Source organism: Lithobates pipiens, unplaced genomic scaffold (assembly GCF_037356315.1).
Source record: "Lithobates pipiens isolate NorthernLeopardFrog02 unplaced genomic scaffold, aLitPip1_a1.2 Scaffold_16, whole genome shotgun sequence".
Lineage (NCBI taxonomy): Eukaryota > Metazoa > Chordata > Amphibia > Anura > Ranidae > Lithobates > Lithobates pipiens.
Window position 1 is genome coordinate 584604087 of NW_027507748.1, and position 13406 is coordinate 584617492.

Genomic DNA, 13406 nt, shown 5'->3' on the forward strand with positions numbered 1-13406 from the left:
GAGTCTTGCCTGAATTTCGGGTCCCAGGATAGGCATAAATGCTTTGTAATATTCCCCAGTTAGCCCGTCGGGACCAGGGGATTTGTTATTCGGTAAAGATGTGATAGCTTTAAATATTTCGTCTACTGTAAAGGGCAGGTTCAGCTCATCCAACTGAGAAGGACTTAGTTTAGGTATATTCACTGTTGCCAAAAAATTATTAATATCAACCCCAGAAGGCTACGGGGTAGACCCGTCGTCGGCCAGGTTATATAAGGACGCATAATAATCGCTAAAGGAGTCTGCAATTTTCTGGGGATCCTGCTCTTTAGCGCTAGATGTTGGATCAATCAAATAGGGAATTTTGGATTTGAAGCGCTGTCCCCGTAGTCTACGGGCCAAGGCTTTACCCGCCCTGTTACCAGTAGAAGGACAACTTCAGTCTTTTTTCCTTTTGTTCAAATTTTTGTAATAAGAAAAGTCTAAGATCATGACGTAAGTTAGTAAGTTTAAAATGAAGATCAGGGGAAGGATGTGTTTTGTGCAAGCTCTCTAGGGCTTCGATATTTTTCAAAAGCTCGTCTAGTCCCCGCTGCCTCTTCGCTCTAGCCCCTAATTGAATAAAAATGCCACGAATATATGCCTTGTGAGTGTTCCACACCGTGGACGGTGTGACGTCAGGAGTGGCGTTGAGGCAAAAAAATTCGGAGAGGTGGCTTTCCAGTACGGACTTAGTGTGAGGATCTTGAATTATGTGAGCATTCGCTCTCCACAAATAAGTGGTGGATGCGAGGTTGTTATCTGCGACCTGGACCAGAACTGAAGCATGTTCTGTCCATGATATCGCACTAATTTTGGTCTTGGAGATTTTTTTGCAGGAGCCACCTGTCCGACAAAAAAAACGGAGTTACGTACCGGTAACATCCTTTTCCGGGAGTCTTTCAGGACAGCCACCTTAGAGAGACCCTGGCTCCTCCCCTCTCAGGAAACACCGCCTTCAATTTCAAGATTTAAGCCTCGTCCTCCCTCTGCTCCTCAGTTCTTCCAGAGTACCTCCGGCCAACTGGGGAGACACAAGAACACGTCAAACAAACTTTCAATCTTACCTGACGGTCTCGTGTGACGAGTTCCCGACGATCTCCAAAAACCTGGGTGGGAACCGGGGCTGTCCTGAAAGACTCCCGGAAAAGGATGTTACCGGTACGTAACTCAGTTTTTCCCAAGTTCGTCTTTCAGGACAGCCACCTTAGAGAGGATAAGCGAGCACATTACCTTAGGGTGGGACCACTGCTTGCAGCACTTTACGACCAAAGGCCTGGTCTTTGGCTGACAGAAGATCCAGTCTATAGTGTTTCACGAACGTAGCAAAACTGGACCACGTTGCAGCTCTACAGATCTGTTCAGGAGATGCACCAGCCCACTCTGCCTGAGAAGTTGCCACTGCCCTGGTTGAGTGTGCTCTAATCCCAACTGGGGGTTCTAACCCCCCTGCCACATAAGCCTGCCCAATGGCTAACCTTAACCATCTGGCTATCGTACGTCTAGAGGCTCTGGAACCCTTCCTAGCCCCTGAAAATAACACAAAAAAGTGAATCAGACTTCCTGAACTGACTTGTGCAATCTAAATAAATAAATGAAGGACACATCTTCTAACATCCAATCTATGAAAGATGTGTTCCTGTTCTCTTACTGGATTTGAACAGAAAGTAGGTAGCACAATCTCCTGGGCTCTATGAAAACTAGAGGCTACCTTAGGCAAAAAGGCCGGATCCGTCTTAAAAACCAAACGGTCCGGAAAAGCCTGAAAAAAAGGTGCCCTAACAGAAAGGGCTTAGAGTTCACTCACTCTCCTTGCTGTAGTGATCGCCACCAAAAACACAGTTTTGAGAGTGATCAGTTTTAATGAGCAACATTCCAATGGCTCAAAAGGTTCTCCTGTGAGAAATTGTAAAACTAAAGAAAGATCCCAAACTGGGAAGGGGGAATTTGAAACAGGTCTCTGCCTACTTAGGGCTTTGAAGAATCTCATTATCCAAGGGTCTGAAGCTAGCTGCCTTTCTAAAAACACGCTTAAAGCGGATACCTGACCCTTCAGAGTTCCAAGGGCTAAACCTTTATCTGCCCCAGCCTGAAGGAACTCTAGAACGGCTACAGAGCTGTGCACATTGAAGGAGCTCTCTGAGCACCAGCTATTGAACCGCCTCCATACCTTTAAGTAAATGGTCCTGGTTTCCTTTTTCCTGCAGTTTAGGAGCGTGGCTACTAAGCGATCTGAGAAGCCCTTGCCCTTCAACAGTTCTTCCTCAGAAGCCAAGCTGCAAGGTTCCACCGCTCTACCTGAGGACAGCAGATTGGACCCTGAGAAAGGAGATCCTCCTGGACTGGGAGAATCCAGGGGGGTTCTACAGACAGGCCTTTCAGAATGGAGAACCACGGCCTCCTGGGCCAGTGAGGTGCGATTAGAATAAGGGTAGTGTTCTCCACCTGAAACTTCCTTAACACTGCCGGAATCAGTACGGGAGGGGGGAAGCATAGCACCTGGAGAAACCCCAATTCTGTGCTAGTGCGTCCACCGCCAAACGCCCCGTCCCCCTTGTTTATAGAAAAGAAGCTGGCTACCTTCGTGTTTTCCCTCGAGGCAAAGAGGTCTATCGAAGGAATCCCCCACCTCTGGGTGATCATTTCGAAAACCTCCTGTTTGAGAACCCAGTTGCCTTCTCTCAATGTTCTCCTGCTGAGGAAATCTGCCACCTGATTTTGCTCCCCCTTCAAGTGGACTACTGACAGGGACAGGACATTTGCTTCGGCCCACCCGAGGATGGCTTTTGTTAGGGTCCATAAGGATTCGCTCCTGGTGCCCCCCTGTCTGTTGATGTAGGCTACCACTGAGGAATTGTCCGACCTCACTTTTACGTGATGCCCCCTGAGTTCTCTCTGAAAGGTCCTGAGAGCCAGATCTACTGCCCTCAGCTCCCTCCAATTCGAGGATCTCTTTGACTCCCTCCTCTCCCAGGTACCCTGTATCAGGCGGGAGTCTAGGTGTGCACCCCAACCTGAGCTGCTTGCATCGGTTGTGACCACCCTGGATATTGGTAAAACCCACTCTAGGCCCTGGGACAAATTTGCTCCCTTTCTCCACCACCAGAGGGACCTCTTTACCTGGTCCGGAACCGACACCAAAGAATCCAGGGACCCCTGGCTGTGATCCCAAACCTTCAGTATAAATAATTGCAGGGGACGGTAATGTAATCCCGCCCACTGGACCGCCGGGAGCGTGGACGTCAGCAAACCCAATGCCGACATGACCCTCCTTACTGAGATCTGGTGGCTGCCCTGGAGAAACAACAGTGCCTTGTCTACCTTTTGAATTTTTTCTGAAGGGAGGAAGACTTTCTGTACTGTTGAGTCCAACACATATCCCAGGAAGGTGACCCTCTGGGAAGGATCTAAGTTGGACTTCTCCAGGTTCAGAAGCCAACCCAAGTTTACTAACAGGTCTCTTGTTGTCTGTAAATCTCGAGTCAACTGTCGGAGAAGGGGCAAACAGGAGAAGATCGTCGAGATACGCGATCACCGAGATTCCCCTGAGACGCAGATAAGCCAGAACTTCCGCCATTACTTTGGTGAAGATCTGGGGGGGGGGAAGAGGATAGCCCGAAGGGAAGAGCCTTGAACTGTAGGTGTAGCACCCCTACCGAGGTTCTTACTGCCAGTCTGAGGAAACGCTGGTGGGTCTCTGCGATGGGAATATGCAGGTATGCATCTTTTAAATCTATCGATGCCATGAAACAGTTTGGTGGAAGAAGTGCTTTCACCGAGTAAACTGAATCCATCCGAAACCTTTTGTAGGTGACTGAGACATTCAGAGGCTTCAGGTTCAGGATAAGCCTGAACTTTCCCGAAGGCTTGCGAACCACAAACACGTGGGAATAGAAGCCCCTGCCTGTCTCTCCTGCTGGGACCCGTACTACCACTTCTTGTTCCTCTAATTTTCTGCACATTGTGGCAGCTCGGTGACAAGGAGTCTCAGAGGGGGGAAGTTCTGAAAACTCCAAACGGTAACCTCTTCTGATGACCCCCAACACGAACTGATTGGAGGTGATCATCTCCCACTGTGGGAGGAAGGCCCCCAACCTTCCTCCCACTGTGACCCTGTCACAGACTTTTTGGGCTGTTCAGGAGGGCGAAAAATTGCTCCCCCGCACCCTTTGCCCTTGAGCCCCCAACTTTTCCTCTGCCAACTAGTTCTAGGGGCTTCAAACTTCTTCTGAGGAAGAGTCTTTCTTTGACTGCTCCCCAATTTTCCTCTTAACGGGAAAGGCCTTTTTCTTATCCGCCGTGCGATCAAGCACTGCTTCAAGACCTGGCCCAAACAGCAAGTCTCCTGTAAAGGGGATCCCACAAAGCTTTGCTTTTGACACATTGTCCCCCTGCCAGGTCTTCAGCCATAAAGCCCTCCTAGCTGAGTTGGTCAGAGCCGAGGACCTTGCAGACATTCGCACGGATTCAGCTGAAGCATCCGCAATGTATGCTATCCCCTTAAGCAGCATGGGAAAGGAGGATAGAATGGTCTCCTTTGCCCTCCCTGCTTCAATGTGCGCGTTAATTTGGGTAAGCCAATACTCCATATTACGAGCCACCACTGTGGCTGCCATGGCCAGTTTAAGATTCTCCTGTGATGAGTCCCAGGCTTTCTTTAGGAGTGAACCCATCCTTCGATCCATAGGGTTTGAAAGTACCCCCATGTCCTCGAAGGCCAGATCAGTGTGTCTGGACACCTGGGAAAAAGCAGCATCTAATCTCGGAGATTTATTCCAGACGAGAGCCTCCTCTTCCGAAAAAGGAAACCTTCGTTTTAATGCCCCAGAAAAGAAAGGTTTCCTCTCAGGATCCTGCCATTCCTTCTTGATGGCATGGAACACCCGTTTTTTCTGTTCCCCCCCATGCCCTTGTACATCTGATCATGGAGTGACAATGCCTTCTTTTCCTCTTGTATGCCTAAAGTGGTATGAATAGCTCCTAAGAGCTCATCCACTTCCTCCAGGGAAAGCTTATACCGTGAGGTTCTACTGGATTCCCCATCCAACCCCTCATCATCAGATTCCCCTTGGGAGTCTGAGCCGACACTGTCAACCTCTTCCTCAGCTTCCTCTCTGGGACCCCCTGGATTCTCTCCACCTGCAGGAGGAACATCCACAGGGCTAGATGGTACAATCTGCTGCGCTGGTGTAGGAGTGCTCTGGGGCTGAGGCCACTGTAAACTAGAAAAAAGTGTCTGGAAGGACTGGAAAGTATTAGAGAGTTCCTTCACAGAAGCCGCCAGATCTGCCCCCTGTTCTGCTGCCTGCTCTCTAACCCTCAATACACTCTCTGCAAAGTGCCTTGGACCAGGAATCCCCCATAGAGGCTCTACATGAAGGACACTTCTTCCTAGAACCATGGGGGGGACTTGCTTGTGGCTTTCTGAAAGACAGAAATAAAAGAGAGAGCAGCATAAAATTAAAAAAGAAAAAGAAACACCAGCGCTACATAGAGGACCACCGGGAGTGCCCCCCCCAGGATCAACCACCACCAGGATCCCAGACGCACTGCCCTTCCCCCCCGACCACCAAGGGGGAAAAAACACCAGTGGAGCTACTGGTTATAATGTAAGGGAACACCTCCCCAGGGTTCCCCTTACCTTTGAGTGGCTGGTGCTGTTATCTCCAGGAGCTCTTGGAGCCTCTGCTTCAGACATTCTCCTGTTGAGGAAGAGTGGTGCGAACGTGCCTCCTACAGCTGCCTGTACAACTTTAGAAAGAGAGGCTGCACCAGCCGAACGCTTGGTCCCCTTTCACGTGCCGCGTCCGGAACCGGAAGACGCGGATACAACGAAGAAGTCTGCCCCCACCGGAACTGACGTCGCCCGTCATCCGGTCCGGCCTCCAGCTCCAAGCCGACTGCCAACACAGGGGGACCTTGGACGTCTCGTTGCAGCGCCCCCCTGGGCGAACGAAGGGATGGACCGCCCCAAACTTCCTGCTTTCCCCAAGCGAAGTTTAGAGTGCGTGTAAAAAAGGTCAGTACGAGGGTCCAGCTCCCCAGCCGACCGGACTGCCTACCCTGTTGCAGCACCCTCCTGGGCGAACGAACAGGAGAACCTCTAAAACTTCCTGCTTTCCCCAAGCGAAGATTAGGGTACATGTAAAAGACGGTCAGTCAAAAACCAGCTCTCTGGCCGCCCAGACTGCCGAACCCGTCGTAACACCCGCCTGGGTGAACGAACGGATGAACCTCTAAAAACGTCCTGCTTTCACCAAGCGAAGATAGAGTACATGTAAGACGGTCAGTACGACAGAGTCGGACTGCCGAACGGAGTCAGAGCTCGGTTTCCGATACGTAGCCTCAGTTTCGCCAACTGATTTAGCTAAGGTTCCTTAGCGGTGTCTCCCCCCGCCGGAGGAAACACCATAACTGAGGAGCAGAGGGAGGACGAGGCTTAAATCTTGAAATTGAAGGCGGTGTTTCCTGAGAGGGGAGGAGCCAGGGTCTCTCTAAGGTGGCTGTCCTGAAAGACGAACTTGGGAAACAAGTCAATTCTACTGTAGGAGCGATGCCTGTGAGTAGAAGGAGTAGTCCCTCTCACAGGCATGTCTACAACGCCAAACATCATACAGTTCATTAGATCTCAAGAAATTAGCTAAAGATAACATTCTTTTGGAGGAAGTGGCAGTAGAATCCACTTTTGGGTCCGGGGTAATATTAAAGTCCTCACATAACAGCAATGCTCCTTCCTTCACTTTACGTATTTTCTTCATAAGATTATTTAGAAAATGTATCTGGCGAGCATTGGGAACATATACATTAACCAATGTGTAGCGATGATTATTAATGTCACAGATCAATATGAGAAACCGACCATTAGGGTCCATGATTTGCTGATACAACTGGAAGGAAATCGAGTCCCTGATTGCAATCATGACCCCTCTCTACTTCTCCTGTGCATTTGCATAATAGTGTTGAAAACCTTTGGACGTACATTTGGGAGGTGCGTCTTTGGAAAAGTGGGTCTCTTGTACACATAGAATGTCGCAATGCGACGACTGGGCTTCAGACCAAAGAGAGAACCTCTTAGCTGGATGATTGAGCCCGTGGGCGTTAACCGATAAAATGGTGACTGGCATGATCTTCAGAAATGTTAAAGCTCAGAAGTAAGATTCGTGTGTACTCACTTATACCGGCGGCCTGAAGCCTTCTCAATGATGGATAGAGACATGGAATATCCCAGTAGCAACAGTATTTCGTTGATGTCTTAGCCAGGGAGAGGACAGGATATAGGACAATGAGGTCTCTGGAAGGTAATAAGTGCATTGACAGCTCCTGAAACAAGAAAGGGAAGGGAAAACAAAACCAACAGTGTTGAACAAACAGTTAAAAGGAGGGTCATCATAACCCGTGTGCAGAATGTATCCACTCAAGATAGCAGGGTAATTGGACCAGCAAGAGGCACCTGTGTGTGGGGCCCACTAGGTAGGCTGCGCCTTGCAGCATCTAGGTCGCTGGGAAATAGGTAGCTGCTGCCAGGTGTGCATTATTCATGAGGTAAATTCTTTGGCATGTCAGGCATAGGCGAGTTTAACGAATCCTCCATGACTTGAGGAGTTGAAGGCCTTTGGTAGGTGAGGAAATTATATAGTTAGTCCCCTCCTTGTGCACAGTTTGGTGGGGAACCCCCATTTGTAGCTAATGCGGTGGTTTCGCAATACTTTAGTGATGTTTAAATTTTTGCGAAGTTGCAGGGTATGCTGCGAAAGATCTGCATAAAACTGGAGACCTGAGAAGTCTATTATGGTGTTCCACCTTTCTCGTCATCTGCATCAAACGATCCCTCGTTTGATAAAAATGCATGCGAAGCAAAACGTCTCTGGGCACATGAGCTGGTATAAAGGTAGGCTTTGGGATGCGGTGTATCCAATCAATAGATCTCAATGGGTGTGAGATCAGGCATGAGAGTGGATAGCAGTTTTGTGACATAGGGATGCAGATCAGCTTCAGCTATTGACTCGGGGATACCCCTTAGTTTAACATTGTTCCTTCTGGCCCTGTCGTCTAAGTCTGCTAATTTTCCTTTTACCCAGCTTTGCTCTTCTTCCACTGTATCATGTGCATCGATCAAATCATTGATCGTGGAGGCATATTCCCCCCATTTTAGTCTCTATATGGTCCACCCTGTGTCCCATATCTTTTAGATCAGTGCCAAAACTTCTCATGCAAGCCATCATGTCAGTATGTAAAGAGCTGCGCAGAGAAATGAGCATGTCTTTGAGGGTTGTGTCAAAGACAGGTTGATTAGTGGTTGGAAAAGTCATAATGGAGTCAGGGAGTTTCCTGGTATCTTCCTATGAATCAATGGGAGAGCTCACCTTGGCATGTTGCGCTGTCTCCATGCCTTCCCTTCTGCTCCTTGCCTTGGCCGGGCTTCCAATCGATGGGGTGGATGCCTGAGAGTCTGGGTACCGCCGTTCAGGGCCTAGTATCAGCCCTCCGGAGATGCGGAGGGATGGCGCGGAGTGGAGGACGCGCCGGCGCCATCTTGGGCCTGCCGGCTGTGAAAAGTAAGCCGTCAGTTTTCTGGGCTTTTTGTCCGCTCGTTTCCGCCTGGACATAGTTGGTGGGTGTCCCCAACCTAGAACGCCGCTCAGGGGATAGGCAATACCACCTCTGAGCTCCGTGAGCAGCTCCGTCGTCCCGCTGTGTGCCGGAGCTCTCGAGCTACACGTCCATCTTGGCTGAGATCAAGCCACGCCCCAATACCTGAACTTTTAATGTACTAATGGCCAGTCCTTGGTCTGCACCGTCTTGTAAAAAAACACCAAGACGGCTGGAATACCTGCAGGCACCTTCTTGGTGTCTAACCATGAACAGAACACTTTCCAAAATGGAAAAAATTGCTTGGATTATAATTCTTTCCAGTAGAAAGAATTTACCACCCTGACCGAGAGCCCCTTAGACTTCAGGAGGCTTTCCTCAGCCACCAAGCCGACAATTTCAGGGTCTGTATTTTTGTAATAGGACTGGACCCAGAGACATCAGATCCTTCCTCTCAGGCAGCACGAGGGGAAGCTCTTCCGCCAGATGCAACAGCGTGGAAAACCAAGGCCTCTTTGGCCAATACGAGACCACTAGGATAATTGTGGTGCACTCTTGAACAAACTTCCTCAGGACCAGGGGAATTTGAACATGGGAGGGGGTAAGGCGTAGCATAGGTGAAGCGCCATAGGTGTTTTTTGGAGAGGAAAACAGGACACCTTTCTGCTTCCACCTTCCCCACTGTTTAGGAGGTTGACCCTTTTGGTGTCTGCCCCTTTGATGATCTTTGTCTTTGGATAGGAAAAGCCTTCTTGTCTGCAGTACAGTCTACAAATTTTTCTAGATCTTGTCCAAACAAGAAGGTCTCCTTCAAATTGGATGCCACACAGCCTAACTTTTGAGGCCAGGTCCCCAAACCAGGATTTTAACCATAGAGCCTTGTGAGGAATTTACTAGGGCAGCAGTTTTTGCAGATAGCTTGACCAACTCTGCAGACACGTCTGCCATATAACCTACTGTCCTGAACTTGTCCCTTGGCTTGGAATATCTTTGGATGAGGCTGTCTCACTTAGCTCATCCAAAGGATCTTATCCCCCCCCCCCCCCCCGGGCTCCTTGTATTGGGGTTTCAAGGTTCAACAGAATTGACTTTATAGCCGTGACTTCTTTCTTAATGAACGCCAGAAATCAATTCTTTGCATGCATGCCCCTGTTGCCTCCTTGTAAACAAATTTATTAATACAGTGTTTACAAAAGGGGGCTTGTTCCACCCTTCTTTGAATTTGTTCGACCTTCTTCCCCCCTGACCTCTCTGGTTCTTTGGGCTGAGACAAGAGAAGGAAGGCAAAGGAAAGAACAAAACAAAAACGACAAGCTGCTGTCAGATACCTTAGACAACCCATGGGTGTACCTTCACCAACACCTATGTGCACCCCAACCAGCCGCTGACAGGATTCACATGACTCTTTAGACTGGATCCAGGCTAACTAAAGGGGGGGGGGGTGAAGGGGGAGGGGTGCTAGCATTGAGTCCATCACCCCCCCCTGCCCTGTAGGCAAAAGGCACCCAAGTGTCCGCCTACCTGAGCTGGGCCGGTGCCACCTGAAGCATCATGCTGCTGTGGATCAGGACCATCCACTTGACGTGGTTGGCGTTTTTTTTTTTTAATTGCCATGGATTCGGCAACCAAGCTCGCCACGGAACCGATGTGCTGGAAGTCCCCACTCTCCTCCGGCATTCCACAGGCCAGAACTCTAGGCCTACAGCACCCCCCGTTGTCCTCACGCTGGGATACCATAGTATCCGGCCAGCAGACCACCGGGAACACCAGCCCTTCCTGGGCTATCCATGGAGGAGGATGCCGGGATTCAGCTCAGGAAGGAGGATGGAAGCCGCCCTTTATGGATTTTCATTTTGTGTTTCCTGCCTTCAGAGGCGGAGCCTCTCTCTAGTGTGGCCCTGGACAGACAACTAGAGAAACAAGCCCTAACAATGTGGGGAAGGAGTCTGATCTGTCACAAATATCACAATCCATCAAGGAACCAGCACATTTGTTTAGACAGCTTTATTTTTTGCATTATCACTTTTCCAAAATAAACTGAACATGGATTAAACTATTGAGGTACAATTCTGTCATCTTTACATTTCATTTATCTTTGAAAAAACAGAAATCTGAACAAAAAAAAATCCAAATTTTATAGTCCAAAATTTCTATTGTCCTTCAGCAATGTTAGTTTCAAACTGAAACTCTTAGCCGACAACATCCCAGATCATCCATACTGAATAGACCCATTCCCACGGATGTACCAATCTGTACATCTGTGCGAAGAGACCTCTTCAGCCACCTAGGATGAACAGGTGTTCCAAGCAGTCAGCCTGTTAAAATCAAGCTGAACCCTGATCGGTGCATCAGACCCACCTGATGGGCACTCCGTGTGTGGAGGTCGGCAGCCGGTCACCAAAATCAACAGGCTGCCTGCATACCCCTGCATGGAACACCGCTGCATACTGGGCAGCTGAAGAAGGCATTCACACAGTACAGATCGGGACAGCTGTGTGTATGAAACCTGTATATAGAGAGAAAAAAAAAAAAAAAAAAAAACACACAAACAGCATAATGAATTGTTTTGGTAAAAATATGTAACACTGGAAACATTTTAATAACATTTAAAATAAAACAAATAAAAAAAAAAGAGGCCCAATTACCAGGAAAAAGGTCAGGGTAAATTTTTCAATTTCACAACAGAAATCGGATTATATCATACAGGTTACACTTGTATGTTTGAGGAGGAGTTCATAACAATATACATTTGTAGAGATTAAATCCTAACTGTACTTTCCAATTAAATCACGTAACCATTTCTACTGTGCAAGAAAATGCAGAGTGCAGTCTTACAGCCAGTTTTGGCTGTAATGCAGCCACTGACATAGTAGAAATGCCTGCTGCCCCTCAGTCAGTGCCACAGGTCTCCATTCAGCAGCATGAGGCATATTAAACAAGTACAAAGACCACTGCAGTGATCCTTCTGTCATAAGCTGACAGGGGACAGGCTTTTCTACTCTGGCTTCTTTATGAACTAAAAACAGACTAACCCATTAAAGATCTATTGTTTTCAAGCACACAAGGTTTGATTTTTTTCACATGACAGCCAAAAAGTGCCATTGGGCAGAGAGGGTAGAGATTATATTATATATATATATATATATATATATATATATATATATATATATATATATATATATATATATATACTGCTAGTACAGCTAGGTAGATTGCAATACTCTGCAATGTTTATATTGTTGAATAATATAGTATTAGCTCCTGCAATTCCTTTTCCTTGAGTTTATAATGAAAACATAAAAATATCCCTTAATCCCACTTTGTTTTTCCACATTTCATACATGGAAACATACCATTTAAAAAAAAAAAAAAAAAAAGAAGTAGGATTTCATTAGTCCAGTCCAAAATTTAAAAAAAAAAGCAATATATAAAAGATACATCTTCAAGTGAAAACCAGTGTCGCTCCCATCTCAATATTTGCGTGACTAGAAATTAGGCTCCTGAAGTCTCGAGTCCTTGACTGACATAAGGTAAGCTGGTTGTGCGATTCCATTTTTTCTTGGGGGAGCAGCTGCTCCCCCACCACATTCACTTGGCCCCGGCCATGATTTTCAGATACTGCAAGGCATTGTGGGCTGCATTTGCACGTGCTGCTTCTCTGGTTGCAGCGGAGCCGTGGCATACAGTGGCAGGCTGGGTGGAGAGTTCCACTAAACACTGGTATAGGCCACTCAAACTGCGTTCCTCTGGGGAAACAATGTAAAGCCAATGAGTACACACGCACGTTCAACATAGCAAGAGTTGAAAATTGAGCATCAAAAACAAATGTATGACAGGAAGTACAGATTGAGGATGTAGTGACAAGTAAAATAAAGAAACGCTAACTACTAGCCGCTGCACATATTGCCATAGCTGTACTTCGCTCCTTTAAGATGTCACAGCAGGTTCGCGCACACAGCGTGTCCACGGAGCTGATGCGCATGCCCGATGACTGCTGGGCACCAACGATAACCAGGATCTGTGTGTGTAAACACAAATCCTGGTTCCCTCAAGGGAGAGGAGACAGATAGTGTGTTCATATGTATGAACACCACTATCTCCCCTCCCCTAGTCAGTCCCAGCCCCCCCCCCCAGTTAGAACAGTTCAACCCCTTCCCTGCCAGTGACATTCATACAGCAATTAATGGCTATTTTTAGCTCTGATCACTGTATAAATGTCAACGATCCCAAAATAGTGTCAAGTGTGATGCAGTCACGATTTATTAACACATTAAAAAAAAAAAAAAAACCCCCACACGTAAATTCCCCCCCCCTCCCCATTTAGTAGATGCTATAACTTTTGCACAAACCAATCACTATACGCTTAGATATTTGTTTATTTTTGTTTAAACCGAAGGGGGGGGGGGGGGGGAATTGGGATATCGATTATAGCAAAAACTACAAAATATTGTTTTTTCCAAAATTGTCTGTCTTTTTGGTTTATAGCGCAAAAAATAAAAACCACAGAGGGGATCAAATACCACCAAAAAGGAGGCTTTATTTGTGGAGGGGCAAATTGTTTGGGTAGAATGTCGCATGACCGCAAAATTGTCAGTTTCAGCGACAGTGCCATAACCCAAAAAATGGCCTGGTCAAGGAGGGGGCAAATCCTTCTGGGGTGAAGTGGTTAAATACCAAATATGTGAGACCGCAGAATGACGTTGTGTCATGCATTTTGAAAATGTGTCACTGTTATGGAGAATGTAAACCAGGGGTGCCCAACATTTTAAGAGTGAGGGCCACTTAAGCAACTTGGTAAC

At 47.6% G+C, this 13406-nt stretch overlaps 1 protein-coding gene across 2 annotated transcripts in view; it reads right to left on the reverse strand.

Annotated features, from left to right (window-relative positions):
• Nucleotides 1-10596: 10596 nt before the first annotated feature.
• Nucleotides 10597-13406, reverse strand: part of TARBP2 (TARBP2 subunit of RISC loading complex) — a 53426-nt gene continuing 50616 nt past the window's right edge. For both annotated transcript variants that reach the window (XM_077483828.1, XM_077483827.1), the window contains exon 9: nt 10597-12353. In XM_077483828.1, the coding sequence (XP_077339954.1) occupies nt 12196-12353 (158 nt within the window). In that variant the 3' untranslated portion in view covers nt 10597-12195. The remainder of the gene's footprint in view (nt 12354-13406) is intronic.